Below are 14,558 nucleotides of genomic sequence, written 5' to 3'. Positions count from 1 at the left end.
TTCCACACAATATGTCCTAATCATATTTTTAAGGGTAGAATGAAATATCTCCAAGGCTCCTTGTGATTCTGGATGATATGCAGATGAGGCAATCTGTTTTGCTCCCACTTTATAAACGATCTGCTGAAACAATCCAGACATAAAATTACTACCTTGATCCGATTGTATTTCCTTAGGCAACCCAAAATAAGTAAAGAATTTTATAAGAGCCTTTGTCACAGTTTTGGCTGTTATATTCCTAAGAGGTATTGCCTCTGGAAACCGAGACACTGTGCACATAATAGTTAACAAATATTGATGTCCAGTTTTAGCTTTTGGCAAAGGACCTACACAGTCTACAATGATTTTTGAGAACTGCTCACCAAATGCTGGAATTGGTTGCAGTGGGGCCACTGGAGTAACCTGATTAGGTTTGCCCACAATTTGACACGTATGACACATTCTATAAAATGTCGCTACATCTTTTCTTAAACTAGGCCAGTAAAATGTTTAGAAACCTTGTTTATAGTTTTCTTTACCCCTAAATGGCCACCCAAAGGAATACTATGAGCCATAGTTAAAATCTCATTTCGATAAACTTTAGGAACTACTACATGGCGATTAACTTCCCAGTCGTCACTTGCAGAAATTTTAGGTGATCTCCACTTCTTCATTAGTACTCCTTTTTCAAAATAATATCCTACTGCACTTTCTTAATTTCACTATCTGGAAGAGCTTGTTCCTTTAATTTAACTATCTCAGGATCTCTACCCTGCTCTGCTATCATCTCCTTCTGAGATAAAGACAAATCTTCATTGTCAGACTTATCATAAGAACCTTGATCATATAATGAAGGTAAGAAAGTTTCTGACACATCCTCAAAATTTGCATCCAGAGTTGAACTGTCATGGGTAACAACCTCATCCTGTACATCAGTCTCCTTAGCCATAGCTCGGGTTACACCACAGGAAGTATCTGTGTTAGAATCCCTCTGTGGTTCCTCAGAAATAGGCTTTATTGTCAAATGTATATCAGTAAAAACTTGTCCATTAGCTAAGTCATTCCCTAACAACATAGCAACATCATTCACAGGTAAACTGGGTAGTAGCCCTACTTTAACAGGCCCTGTAACTAACCCTGACCTTAAATTAACTCTATGTAAATGTACTGGCATAAGGGCAGTCCCAACTCATCTTATATAATTTACCTCACCAATGCCAGACACATCACTATACTTTAGGACACTGTCTAATATTAGTGATTGAGAAGCTCCAGTATCTCTAAGTATTTTTATTGGTACAGGAGTGGATCCCTCTTTCAAGGATACAAGTCCTTCAGTTATAAAATGTTCATATCCCTTCTTAACTTGGTCAGACTCTAACAAAACTTCATTTGTATTTTCTGAACCCTGTGACTTTACAGGATTTTCAATATGCTGCACACAAGCATCCAGGACTGCTTCCTTCTCTTTCTTCTTCAATCGAAAACAGTTAGTGATTACATGACCAGGTTTCTTACAATAATTACAAATAATACCAAAGTGTCTTCCTTTCACATCTCCCTTCATCCTTACCTTTCTCAATTATTTCAGATTTAATTTCTGGTTTACTTTGACTCTCTGTGCTATTTTTCCTTTTAAAGGTTTTACCTGGAGGAAATTTATTCTTATTAATTAAAGTATACTCATCAGCCAATTTAGCAATCTCCTGCAATGTAGCAGTGTCCCTTTCATTTAAATATGTCCTCACTTCAACAGGAATGCTTCTTTTAAATTCCTCCCGCAAAATCAACTCTTTTAATTTATTATACTCCCCATTCACATTTTTAGAGGAAATCCATCTCTCAAAATACACACATTTCTCGTAGGCAAACTCCACATGTTTTTTCCACTAGTTTCTTCAAATTTCTGAATCTTTCTCTGTACTCTTCTGGAACTAGCTCATACGCCATTAATATAGACTGCTTCACAGTATCATAATCAAGTACTTGCTCATCATTTAAAGCAGTATAAACTTGTTGTGCCTTTCCTCTAATTACACTTTGTAACATAACTGATCATTTCTCTTTAGGCCACTCTAAACTCACGACTTGCTACAAACTGTTTCCTAGAACGAGAAGATCGATTTTCCATCCTTCATTTCTCCATCTCTAGCTCAAATTTCCTCCGGTTTTCAGCTTCTCTTTCAGCCATTTCTGCTCTAAATTTCTCAATCTTTATCTGTTCAAGATGCAACTGCATTTCCAGGGTACTCATCGGAAACCTCCCTAACACCTCCTCATCAAACTCCCCCAAACTGACGTAATGCTCAGGGAGTTTTCTCTGAATTATGGGCTTAGTTGTAATGGTCGTAATACCTTTAAGGTTCAACCTTTCAGCAATCTCCGACACCTCAGGTTCTCTCGCATTCACTAAAACCTCCGGGTTTGGCGTTTTCATAAACTCGTCAACATCCATTGCTGCCGATTGCCACTCACACCCCAATCAAACAAAAGAATCAGGTGTATTCCCTTTTCCAAATCAGGTTTGATAATTAAGCAAGCACTTAAACTCAAAATTGGAACATATCCCGAAGAGCCCCCAGTTAATGTCTCGTGATCAGCAACAATGAATATCGTGAGTCAGGATTTATAAATAAACAAACATTTATTAAACCCTGATAAACAAGGAAAAAAGACACGAAAACCCTAACCGGAAGTAAACGGCTATGCGGCCATTCTGTAAACCGCTGCTCAGTACTAGCTCTTAAAGCGATAATGCGAAACCTGTTCTTAAAGCGATAAATTCAAACACCGTTCTTCGTATGGTAAATTTTAAAGTCCAAGAGATTTATATAGTCAATTAGGAGAAACTTTTATAAGTAACGAATTCCTAGAAGACATGACTTTCCTGCTGGTTCTTTCCAAAGGATTCATGACGAAGGAAATAAACGGCTTAAAACCAACTGACCTTTCTTCTGGCGAGCAAATCTGCATGGCAGGAGCTATCCTCGATGCAGGTCGCTACTTCTTCAACGAAGACTCAATAAGGTCAATCCTTTATTAAACTGCCGAACAATACCAACTTCTCTTAATCCTTCAGGTCCTGTACTTCGATAAAGTCTTCACTCTCCAATACTACTGAAAAGGTGCATCAACAAATCTGGCAGAAACTGCCAGCCCAGCACTATTGTACCTTACAATACAAGATAAAACTCCGTTTTAAATTGAAACTGCGTCATAAAGCAAATACTCAACGAAACAGAGTCTCTGGCTAACGTTCTAACTGGAAAACTAACTGCGTCACCAGGGGTCTCCCTTTCACCCCCGTGGTGAAAATGTCATCACGTGACCTCACCTTGGTGGGAAAATTACAATAGGTGACTTCCAAAAGACCATTACATCATTCTCACAGGAAAATCACAAGATCTCCTTGAGCTATGTAACAGTTCATTGTGGGTTCGGTGGTGTGACAGAGGCAAAGACATTGCCCTCCATCTGATTCAAAGTCCAAGACAAACTGAGCCATTAAAATTGCAATATCTGGTCGGTCATTCATTACAGAACTGTTACTTGTCAATCATTTTGCTTTGCTGCTGAATCATATCCCCAAGTTAAAACAAAATGTTTCAAAAGCTTCTACTAAATACTCTACGAGAAAAATATTACGGAATAACGCAGTGAAGGAAGAAATAAGAAGTATAGTAATAATGATCGTACATTGAACAAAATAAACTAGTAAAGGAGGTCAAATCTATCCAATATTTCAAAAAGTTTTAAAAGGGAAAGAAGTTTATAAATATTTGATTTAACAAACAGTACTAATTCACAGTTAAAGAGAAGATTAGTGTTTGAATTTGAGCTATTCTAATCTATGCTAGTGTACTGTTGCTGTTATTAAACAAGTCTGGAGGCCAGAATGAATAACTTGGGGTCAGACTTCATTCTGACAGTTGGACAATTTCAATTAAACTTAGCAATTCAATTTGTACTAAAGAAGGAGGGAGTCAATTATACTGAATTGACACATCAACATGAAAATAAGAAGGAAATCTTATGCTTGAACTCTGAAATGAAAACTAAATAGGTTAGGAAACTTCTGTGGAGAGGAAAACAGAATTAATAGTTCAGAGTTAACATTTTAGAATTCCTAAATGATGATGATGAAATATTTACTTTTTTCTTGACAGAATTCTGACTCACTATAGACTATCCACGTGAAGCTAAATGGTTGATAAAATCTCTAGGGAAGGAAAGTTGTACGTTATAATATCAAAGACCTTTTGAGCAATGGAGGATTAAAAATAGAGCATTCCACCCTTGTATTTAAGAACTTTACATGATGTATAAAGTTATTTCAGAAATTCAATTCCCTTTTCTTCTGTGTCTGTAGGAAGCTGCATTTTCATAAAGACAGAGAAAGAAGATCCTGATAAACGTGATGAGGCGTCATGTGCCGCAGGAACAGATTACAGTAAGTATATTCCTATTCAAGTTGTATTACACATGACCTGAACAGTCCCACAGTTTTACACATCTTTCATTGTTTTATATTTAATTATGTTTGATCATTGTGTTCATTAACACTTGATTTCTACCAGCATTTCGATGAAGTTAAAGGATTCGGTTGGCTGTACAAAGTATTGGAATATTGATCTAAAATGTGTATTCAAATCCTATCAATGCAGATGTGAAATTAAATATAATTGTCATTAAAAGATTAATATTAGTAATGATAGTTGTTAAACTACTGTATTGTTGTAAAACTCATCTGTTTCAGTAAAGCCTTAGTCTACTAATCTACTATTCTGATTCAGAGAGTAGTAGGAGGAAGAGAAAAGCTACCATATGATGTGCTCGGTATATGGCTTACTCTTCCAGTTATGTGTATATAATTTAATGATCTTTGAAATAGAGAGAAAAGGGGAGTTTTCTAAAGCAGCCACCAAAAATTGAACAGTATATACAGGGTCCTCTCCACATCAGCCAGAAGAGTCTAGGTGACATACAAAATGCCCTTGCATCTTGCTATCAAAGACAACCTTCACAGGACAAAATGAATGAATGAATCCACGTTGAACTTAATTTAATGGCATGCTAGAAAATTTCTGTACTCTCATCATTAAAAACATTCAAACTTTTTTGTGAAATATATGTTTTGGAAAATCTCTCTCTTTTGAGTGCAAACAATGGCATGGAAAACACAATCACATATCCTAAGAAACAATCAAATTCCATTCAATATCGCCCCATTGTGTGTGGATTCACACTTCACAGAATGCTACAGTACAGTATGTGCTAAGGCCATAGTTTTATGACGGACCTTGTTTGTGTCTTGGTCTCCTTCCTAATATGCATCATACTGACGAGGACTCCTTTGTCTTTTGTCAGAAATGTTGTTATTTTGGCTTTCCACTCTATGATAGCAATTAAAAGTGTCCGAGTTCACTGTAGAGCAGCTGGAGATGTTCAGAATTGGGCAATGTCCTGCCAGGAATCATAAGGATCCAATAGTAGAGCATGTTCCAGGTTATATAAATCACTCTAATCCTATTTCATGTTTGATTTAGCCAATTTACACTTACTTTGCAGCCAATCAAATATCCCCTTGCACTAAAATTGGCATAATTCAATTTCCAGGGCATTGCTTTTATTTCTCTCTCTCTCTCTCTAGTTTACAGAGTGAAATTCCTTGATAAGGAACGGAGAGACAGTTATGTTTTCTACAGCATAGAAATTCAGACTCTTATCAAAGCGGGTGAGTAATTTTTATACTTTTGCATGATGAAAAGCACACAGGGAAGACACATCAACTGAAATCAAATTTAACAATCACACACGGATACAACCAAATGAGATAGTATTCCTTTGGGACCAAGATGCAAAACGTATTCAAAATAGCAAGGGAGAAGAAACAAATATTGTCATACAAAAAACTCGTAGTCCAAGACCCTGACCACATGTCACACAAATTACAAACAAAAGAAAATCTGCAGCTGCTGGAAATCCGAGCAACACACACAAAATGCTGAAGATTCTCAGTAGGCCAGGCAGCATCTATGGAAAGCCTCCCCAACAGCTCTTACAAACCTGCCCATGAGAATATTGGTCCCTTTTGCACAGGTTATCTATCGCCCAGAAAAGATCCCAATTATCCAAGAGCCTGAAGGCCTGCCCCCTGCACCACACATTAATTTGCCAAATTATCTTGTTTCTATCCTCAATGACTCCCATTGAATACTCTGCTTCTCCAATCTTATTTTATAATTAGCAAAACATATTGAGCCTCAAGATTAAATCAGCCACAATTCAGAACGTTGCCAAAAAAATTGATGTCATGAAACAATGGTGAATAGGATCATCTAACGCTGCTAATTATCATTTCAGGGAGTGATTCAGTCGCTGAAAAAGAAATGCGTAAACTAATCACACATGTCAACTGTGATGATAAATTTCATGTGGAATTGAACAAAGATTATCTAATAATGGGACAGAGCTCAGATCAGTGGCGGGTGGAGGACAGGTAAGGTGCAAATTCTGAATCACAGTTGATCTTTATTCATTCTGGAACTTTTTATACAAATAAAATTTAGGTACATGAGAAACTAATGTTAAAGATGAAACTGTAATCTCTCTGTAACTGAGTTTCTCAAGTCCTGGCAACATCCTTGTAAACCTTCTCTGCACTCTTTCAACCTTATTTATATCCTTCCTGTAATTTGGTGACCAAAACTGAACACAATACTCCAGATTCGGCCTCACCAATGCCTTATACAACCTCATCATAGCATTCCAAAGCAAATTCAAACAGATTAGTATAGGATTAAGTCCCAGGATGATAATTTATACAACTGACACACGAAGTGGAGGGAAGATGCAGGATGTTTTACCTACCCAGGACATCTTCACAATTTCCAAACAAAGGAAGCAAGTCAGTGCTAAATTTTGACGTAACATGATTTTGTCGAGCTCTAGTTGGTAATGAACTGATTATTTGTGTCACAGTCCCTGAGAAGTCCCCAGGCTCCTAACTACTAACAAAGTAAATAAAACAATGAGTAGGGTTTTCAATCCTTCACATCAGCTCAATCATTACAAATAAACTTTTATCTCTGCATTACTTGTCCATATTAACTGCACATTCCAGGAGTTACTTGATATCTAAAAGCATTTCAACAGTGCCATGCAGCCATAGATCCCTTGCTTATGGACTCTACAGAGAGATTTTTAACATTAGATGAAGATATTTAGACTATAATACTATAACCTATAGGGGCAGAATTAGGCCATTTGGCCCATCGAGTTTGCTCTGCCATTTCATCATGGCTGATCCAATTTTCCCCTCAGCCCCAGTCTCCCGCCTTCTGCCATATACCTTTATGCTCTAGCCAATCAATAATCTATCAACCTCTGCCTTAAATATATATATAAAGACTTGGTCTCTACAGCTGCTTGTGGCAAGGAATTCCACAGATTCACCACTATCTGGCTAAAGAAATTCCTCCTCATCTCCATTCTAAAAGGATGCCATACTATTCTGAGACTGTGTCCTCTGGTCTTAGACTCTCCCAACATAGGAAACATCCTCTCCATATCTACTCTATCAAGACCATTGATTACTTGGAGGTTTCAATGAGGCCACCCCTCATTCTTCTGGATTCTAGTAAATACAGGCCCAGAGCTATCAAAATTATTCACATGACAGTCCATTCATTCCTAGAATCCTTTTCATGAACCTCTGTTGAAACATCCCTAGTTTCAGCACATCCTTTCTAAGATTAAGGGCTCAAAACTGCTGACAATTCTCCAAGTGAGACCCCACCAGTACTATATAAAGTCTCAAAATTGTGTTTTGCTTCTATATTCTAGTCCTCTTGAAATGAATGCTATCATTGCATTTGCTTCCTTACCATCAATTCACACTGCAAATTAACCTTTAGAGAATCCTGCACAAAGACTCATCCCTTTATGCCTCACTTTTTTTTGTATTTTCTCTCCATTCAGAAAATAGTCAACCCCTTCATTTCTATATTTCATCTATATATCATATATTACACTATATTTCATCTGCCATTTTTGCCCATTCTCCTAATCTGCCTAAATCCTTCTGTAGCCTCTCTACTTCCTCAAAACTACCAGCCCCTCCACCGATCTTCATATCTTCTGAAAACTTTGCAACAAAGCCATAAATTCCATCATTCAAATTATTGACGTATTATGTAAAAAGAATTGGTCCCTACACAGACCCCTGTGGAACTCCACTAGTCACCGGTAGCCAAGCAAAACAGCCTCTGTTTATTCCTAGTCTTTGCCTCCTGCCTGAACCACTGCTTTATCCATGCTAGAATCTTTCCTGTAGTACCATGGACTTAAGAGCAGCCTCATCTGTGGAATCTTGTCAAAGGTCTTCTGAAAATCAAAGTACACCATTTCAACAGAGTCTCCTTTGTCTATCCTGCTTGTTGTTTCTTCAAAAAATTCCAACAGATTTGTCAGCCAAAATTTTCCCTTGAGAAAGCCATGTTTTATCATGCCAGTTTTATCATGTGCCTACAAGTACCCAGAGACCTCATCCTTGATAATTGACTCCAACATCTTCCCAACCACTAAAGTCAGACTAACTGGCGTATAGTTTCTTTTCTTCTCACTCTCTCCCTTCTTGAACAGTGGAGTAACTTTACATTTTCCAGTCTTCTGGAAACATTCTTTATATCTTGGTCCTGAATGGCAAATGCCTATTTTAAATCTATGACTTCATCTCTCTGTTAATGTAATCTCTCAAAAAATTTACTCTTCTGTTTTTTAAAGCTTCCACTCAATTGTATAGTTACGTTCCCTGTTAGAGAAAGTCCTAGACTCCACTACACCACTTTGTTGACTCTCTTTTGTAGTGGGTTCTAACTTCAGCATTCACTACAGAGGGGGTGCATCTGCACTCTTAATTTTAATAATTTTGAAAAACCCATGGACATTTTATCAATGTTGAATCCATTTAGAAACTGCTCGTAAACAGTTCTCGTGCTTGTTTTTCCTCATAATGACTAAGTTTCAAAATTTCAGAGTTATCTACCTGGTTGGTGAAAGCACTTGGATGGAAAAGTGGCCAAGTGATGCAGAATGCCAAGAACGAAAGTACAGACATCTCTGTGAAGATCTAGAATTATTTTCTGAAAACCTCCGGCTTCACGGATGTCCATATTAATTACATTACAGATTGAAAGAGGTGGATAAAAATGTGTGCAACAATTCCCAATGAAAGCTTCATTATCAAATTTATAAAATTCAAAGCTAATCTTTTTCACTGCAAAAATTTGAAGGAATGAACAAGAGCAGTATGGTATTGAATGCAATTTAGTTTAAGTGTAACTTTTCGATGGTTAATTCCAACTTCTGTCATAGTGGAATACTAACGACTGGTTGGCCTTTCTGTAAGGATGATAAGTATGCATTTAACATAGTGTTTAAATGTCTAATAATTACAATGTTGCTATGGTTGTATTGTGCAGAATTATGTTTGTAAACTTTTATAGCAAGTGGTAATTTGTTAAGAATATGATATTAAAGGACTTATCTCAGCAAACACAACTTTTGGTATTTTCAAATAGCGCTGCATGAATTTAAACTTATTTCCATTTTAATTTTGTTCATTGCATTTCTTAATTGACTTTTGTGCTGCGCAGACTATTTCAAAAGGCTGATAAGAGTCAACTATATTACTAAGTATTTAGACATATGAGGCCAGTGCTACTAGATGGCAAAATGAACTGTTTAAACACTCTGCAGGAGATCTGTCATAGGATGGATATTCTAAGGGGATGAACATGAATCACAGTGCTGTTGTGCAGGAGAGGTGAGTTAAGCAAAGCTGATCTGTCAATGCAGAGACAATAAGATCTGACAATGTGTATTTACGTTTGCCTTTAGGGTGTAGCTGAATGGTAAAATTAACTTCCCAGGAGGGTATTAATGAACCAAATAGATCCCATTGACAATCTAGTGAATAAATCATTACCATACTCACATCAGTTTTTATTCCACACACACTCAGTTACTTGAATTTAAATTCCCCATTTATGTCCTTTTTTGTGAACTAATTCTAATTAAATAATTCCAACGTAGGCTTTGCATTCATAAATATATATATATATATCCACAATGCGGGGTACTGAAACCCCAGGGGTCATTAATGGTTTAAATAACTTCTCGCTGTGGAATGTAAACAGACAGGACTAATATTCAAAATCACCAAGAACAGCTTAAATCAGAATCCACAATATTTATTAAAGACATACTGTATCGGGGCAAAGTGCAATAATACACAGGGGTCTATTGGACCAGTAACATAACAAGCAGTGGTTGTGGTCCTAAAAGTAGAGTTCATGTGCAGAACAAGTTGAATATGATTGCTTTAAAAACTAGCAGATATTATTATTATGATTATGAGGACACTTAGTCCCCTTTTGTTGTTATTTAGTAATGCATGCATTAAGAAATGATAAAATGTTTTTCCAGAACGATATCACGAAAACACGTGACAACCCGACTTAAAAACTAACAAAAACCACATATAGTGGTATAGTAATTAACAATTAACAACAGTGCAAAACAATATCGTAATTTGATAAGAACAGACCATGGCACAGTAAAAGTCTCAGAGTCTCTTAAAGTCCCATCATCTCACGCAGACGGTAAAGCCCCAGCGCCGCCAACTTGCCGATGCAGCATCCCGGAAGCATCCGACCACGGTCCGACTCCGAGTCCGTCCAAAAACTCCGAGCCTCCGACCACCTATTCGACACTGAGCACTGAACACCATCTCTGCCGAACGTTTCGACACCGGCCCCGGCAACAAGCGATACGCAAAGCCAAGGATCTGGGACCGACGTCTCCCGAGATTCTCGATTGCACAGTAGCAGCGACAGCGAAGCAGGCATTTCAGAAGTTGCTCCAGATGTTCCTCTGCGCCTTCACAGCTGTCCCCATCAAATCCGGATTGATGCACGGCTCCCTAGTTACATATATCGATATTCATTCGGAATGGCCGCGCGCACTGCGTCGCGCTGCCATATTCTCCTCCCTCCCAAACAAAAAGAGAGAAAAAAGAGAAACAAAACAGAGATATAAACAAAAAGAGAGAAAAAATAGTAAATTTTTAAAAATTCACGAGAAGTGAAGGCGTTCAGATCTTCAACGTTAACTTTAAGTTGCAAAGGCTGGAATATATCAGTAATGCATTCAAGTTTGCATTGGGCGTCATTGGAGCACAAGTTAGGAGGACAGAGAAGAATGGGAAAATGATGGATAATTTGAGAGACTCAAAACTCATAATCCCTGCAGTTTAACATTTGTTCTGCAAACACTTTGGTTTCTCCAATGTAGGGGAGACTGCATCAAAAAAAAACTGACTGATATACCAAATTGACATAGCGCAAATGAACATCAATGGGGTCTGGAATGTTAGGGTTCCAGTGTTGGGTAAGGAAGAGATACAAAGGCAGATGTTGAACAAGGAACAGAAGATTTGAAGGAAAGGTGTGTGATGGTGGAATCCTATTGACATTATCCATTGAGTAAGATGACTAATGGAGTGGAAAACAAGAACAAGGTTGTGGAAGGAAGAATCTCCTGAAAAGATCAGTTTTGGTGCAGGTGACAATGGTCCTATGGAAAGGCTCTAGCGAATCCATGATAAAGTGACTAAATATTTACATTTGGTTTCTATTAAATAATCGTCAGCTTGAAAAACACCACAACACCCTTGGCAGTTAGTTTAATAGTAACACTGGAGCCTTATATCCTGCATGTCAAAACCAGACTAGATCTTGGCCAACAATCCTGCTGTGTTTGGATATGGACTGCTTCACTATCTGAGGAGTCACGAATAGTGCAGAACATTGTTCAGTCATCTGCGAACATCCCCACTTCTGACCTTATAATGGAAGGAAGATCATTGATGAAGCAGCTGGAGGTGGTTGGTCCTAGGATACCTCCCTGAGGAACACGGCAGTGATGTCCCGAGGATGAGATGGTTGATCTCCAACCACCACAACTATCTTCCTTTGTGTCAGGGATTATTCCAACAAGTGGAGGGTTTTTCCACCTAATTCCAATTGACTCAATTTTAGATAGGGCACTTTGATGCTATACTTGGTCAAATGCTGTCTCGCTGTCAAGGGCTATCACTCTCAGTTCACCTCTGAATCTATCAACCTCTGTCTTCAATATACATAGAACATAGAACATAGAATAGTACAGCACAGTACAGGCCCTTCGGCCCACAATGTTGTGCCGACCCTCAAACCCTGCCTCCCATATAAGCCCCCACCTTAGATTCCTCCATATACCTGTCTAGTAGTCTCTTACACTTCATTAGTGTATCTGCCTCCACCACTGACTCAGGCAGTGCATTCCACGCACCAACCACTCTCTGAGTGAAAAACCTTCCTCTAATATTCCCCTTGAACTTCCCACCCCTTACCTTAAAGCCATGTCCTCTTGTATTGAGCAGTGGTGCCCTGGGGAAGAGGCGCTGGCTATCCACTCTATCTATTCCTCTTATTATCTTGTACACCCCTATCATGTCTCCTCTCATTCTCCTTCTCTCCAAAGAGTAAAGCCCTAGCCCTAATGACTTGGCCTACTTAGCCACCTGTGGCAACGAATTCAACAGTTTCAACACTCTGGCTAAAGAAATTCCTCCTCATCTCTGTTGTAAAGGAAGCCCTGTCTTCTCTGGCTATGTCTTCTGGTCTTAGACTATCCCACCATAGGAAACATCCTCTCCCCATTCACTCTATCAAGGCCTTTCAACAATCAATAGATTTCAATTACATCACCCTCCATTCTTCTGAATTCAGTGAGTACAGACCCAGAGCCATCACTCTTCATATGACATGCCTTTCGATCCAAAATCATTTTCGTGAACCTCTTTTGCACCAGCTCCAAGGTCAGCACATCTTTTCTTAGACAAGGAGCCAAAAAATGGTCATAATACTCCAAGTGAAGCCTCACTAGTGGTTTGTCGAGCTTCAATATTACATTCTTGCTTATATATATCTAGTCCTCTTGAAATTAAGACTAACATCACATTTGCCTTCCTCACCACCAATTCAACCTCAAAGCTCAAAGTCAAAATAAAATTTATTAACAGGGTATTACATGTCATAGATTCTTTTTCTGTGGGCATACTTGGCAAATCTATAGAACAGTAACTGCAGACATCAGGAGCTACAAACTGTAAACAAACAGTGCAAATGCAGATATAAATACATAGCAATAAATAATGAGCATGAAATACCAATAAAACAGAGTCCTTAAAAGTGTCCTTCAATGAGTGTAACTATCCCCTTTTGTTCAAGAGCCTGATGATTGAGGAGTAATAACTGCTCTTGAACCTGGTGGTGCAAGTCAAGAAGCAACTGTACCTTCTGCCTGATGGTTGCAGTGAAGAAACAGCATGGCCTGGATGTTGAGGATCATTGATGATGGATGCTGCTTTTCTACAGCAATGTTTCATGTAGATGTGCTCAATGGTGGAGAGGGTTTTACCCGTGATGTACCAGGCCAAATCCACTAACTTTTGTAGGATTTGTCACTCAAGGGCATTGGTGTCCCCATACCAGGCCGTAATGCAGCCAGTCAGCACACTTTCCACCACACATTTGTAGAAGTTTGCCAAGGTTTCTGATGACATGCTAAATCTCCGCAGACTCCTGAGGAGGTAGAGGCGTTGTCATGCTTTTGTTGCAATTATATTTTTGTGATCGGGGCCGGGTGAGGTCTGGGCCTGATGTCCCACACACCCAGGGAAAGTCACATGCAATACATCGCCTCTCCTTTCCCGGTGTAGTGATCGCCGCGTGGTCACTGTCTGGCTTGCTAGGCAGGAAGCCACTCCAAATGGTTTAGCAACACCTTCTCGTCGCTGTCCCCCATTTCCACCGAGCTTGCTACATCATGGCGCGACCGAATGTCCAGCAGTATAACTGGATGGGAAGGCTGGGCTCGTTGGCCTTGGATGGCAGCCAGCCTAAGAGAAGGACAACTCTGACTCCAAACTCGGGCAGGTGGGGCTTGTTAGCCTTGTTGGGCCATCCACCTAGGAGAAGGAGACTCCGACATAACCCTTACGACCCGAGGACCTCGCTGTCACCGTCCCAACTTGCTAGGCTATGGCAGAAGAACCCCGTTGTAAAGGGTGGGGCCAGTACCGCGCACACTGCTCTCCACCTAAAAACTATTGCGCAGGCCGAAAGACACACCCACGTCTACGACCATCCTCCCCGACCATTCATCAAGCCCTGCAGCGATGGAAAAGGGGCGAAAACGGCAGGTGGAAGACGACACTGGCAGCCGCAGTTCCGATCCTGCATGCAGGCGGTTCAGGTGTATGAGTCGTCTGATGTTGATCCCGGAGACGACAATATCATTCGGCAGCACCCTGAACGACCAAGCAGCCTTCTCTAGGAACAGCACTGCTTGCTCCGCACGGGGAGGGGCCTCGAAAAAGTGGCCTAACCAAAGCTCGTTTCCATTTCCCCCAGTTGACTAGCCTTGGTCAATGGAAATCCTCAAATGTGGTCGAACAACAACAAGAAAGAAAA

The 14,558-nt window shown here is 39.4% G+C and overlaps 1 protein-coding gene across 1 annotated transcript in view; it reads left to right on the top strand.

The window, feature by feature from the left end:
- The window catches only part of LOC134340378 (complement C3-like), a 265,235-nt gene extending 256,051 nt beyond the window's left edge, over positions 1 to 9,184 (top strand). Inside the window, exons 38-41 of the mRNA XM_063037558.1 lie at positions 4,349 to 4,429; positions 5,630 to 5,713; positions 6,343 to 6,478; positions 9,016 to 9,184. Of these exons, the coding sequence (XP_062893628.1) occupies positions 4,349 to 4,429; positions 5,630 to 5,713; positions 6,343 to 6,478; positions 9,016 to 9,157 (443 nt within the window). The 3' untranslated portion in view covers positions 9,158 to 9,184. The remainder of the gene's footprint in view (positions 1 to 4,348; positions 4,430 to 5,629; positions 5,714 to 6,342; positions 6,479 to 9,015) is intronic.
- The last annotated feature ends 5,374 nt before the right edge of the window (positions 9,185 to 14,558 follow it).

This window comes from Mobula hypostoma, chromosome X1 (genome assembly GCF_963921235.1).
Source record: "Mobula hypostoma chromosome X1, sMobHyp1.1, whole genome shotgun sequence".
In the NCBI taxonomy this organism is placed as follows: domain Eukaryota; kingdom Metazoa; phylum Chordata; class Chondrichthyes; order Myliobatiformes; family Myliobatidae; genus Mobula; species Mobula hypostoma.
The sequence above is the reverse complement of the archived record's forward strand: the minus strand, read 5'-3'. Positions and strand labels throughout refer to the sequence as shown.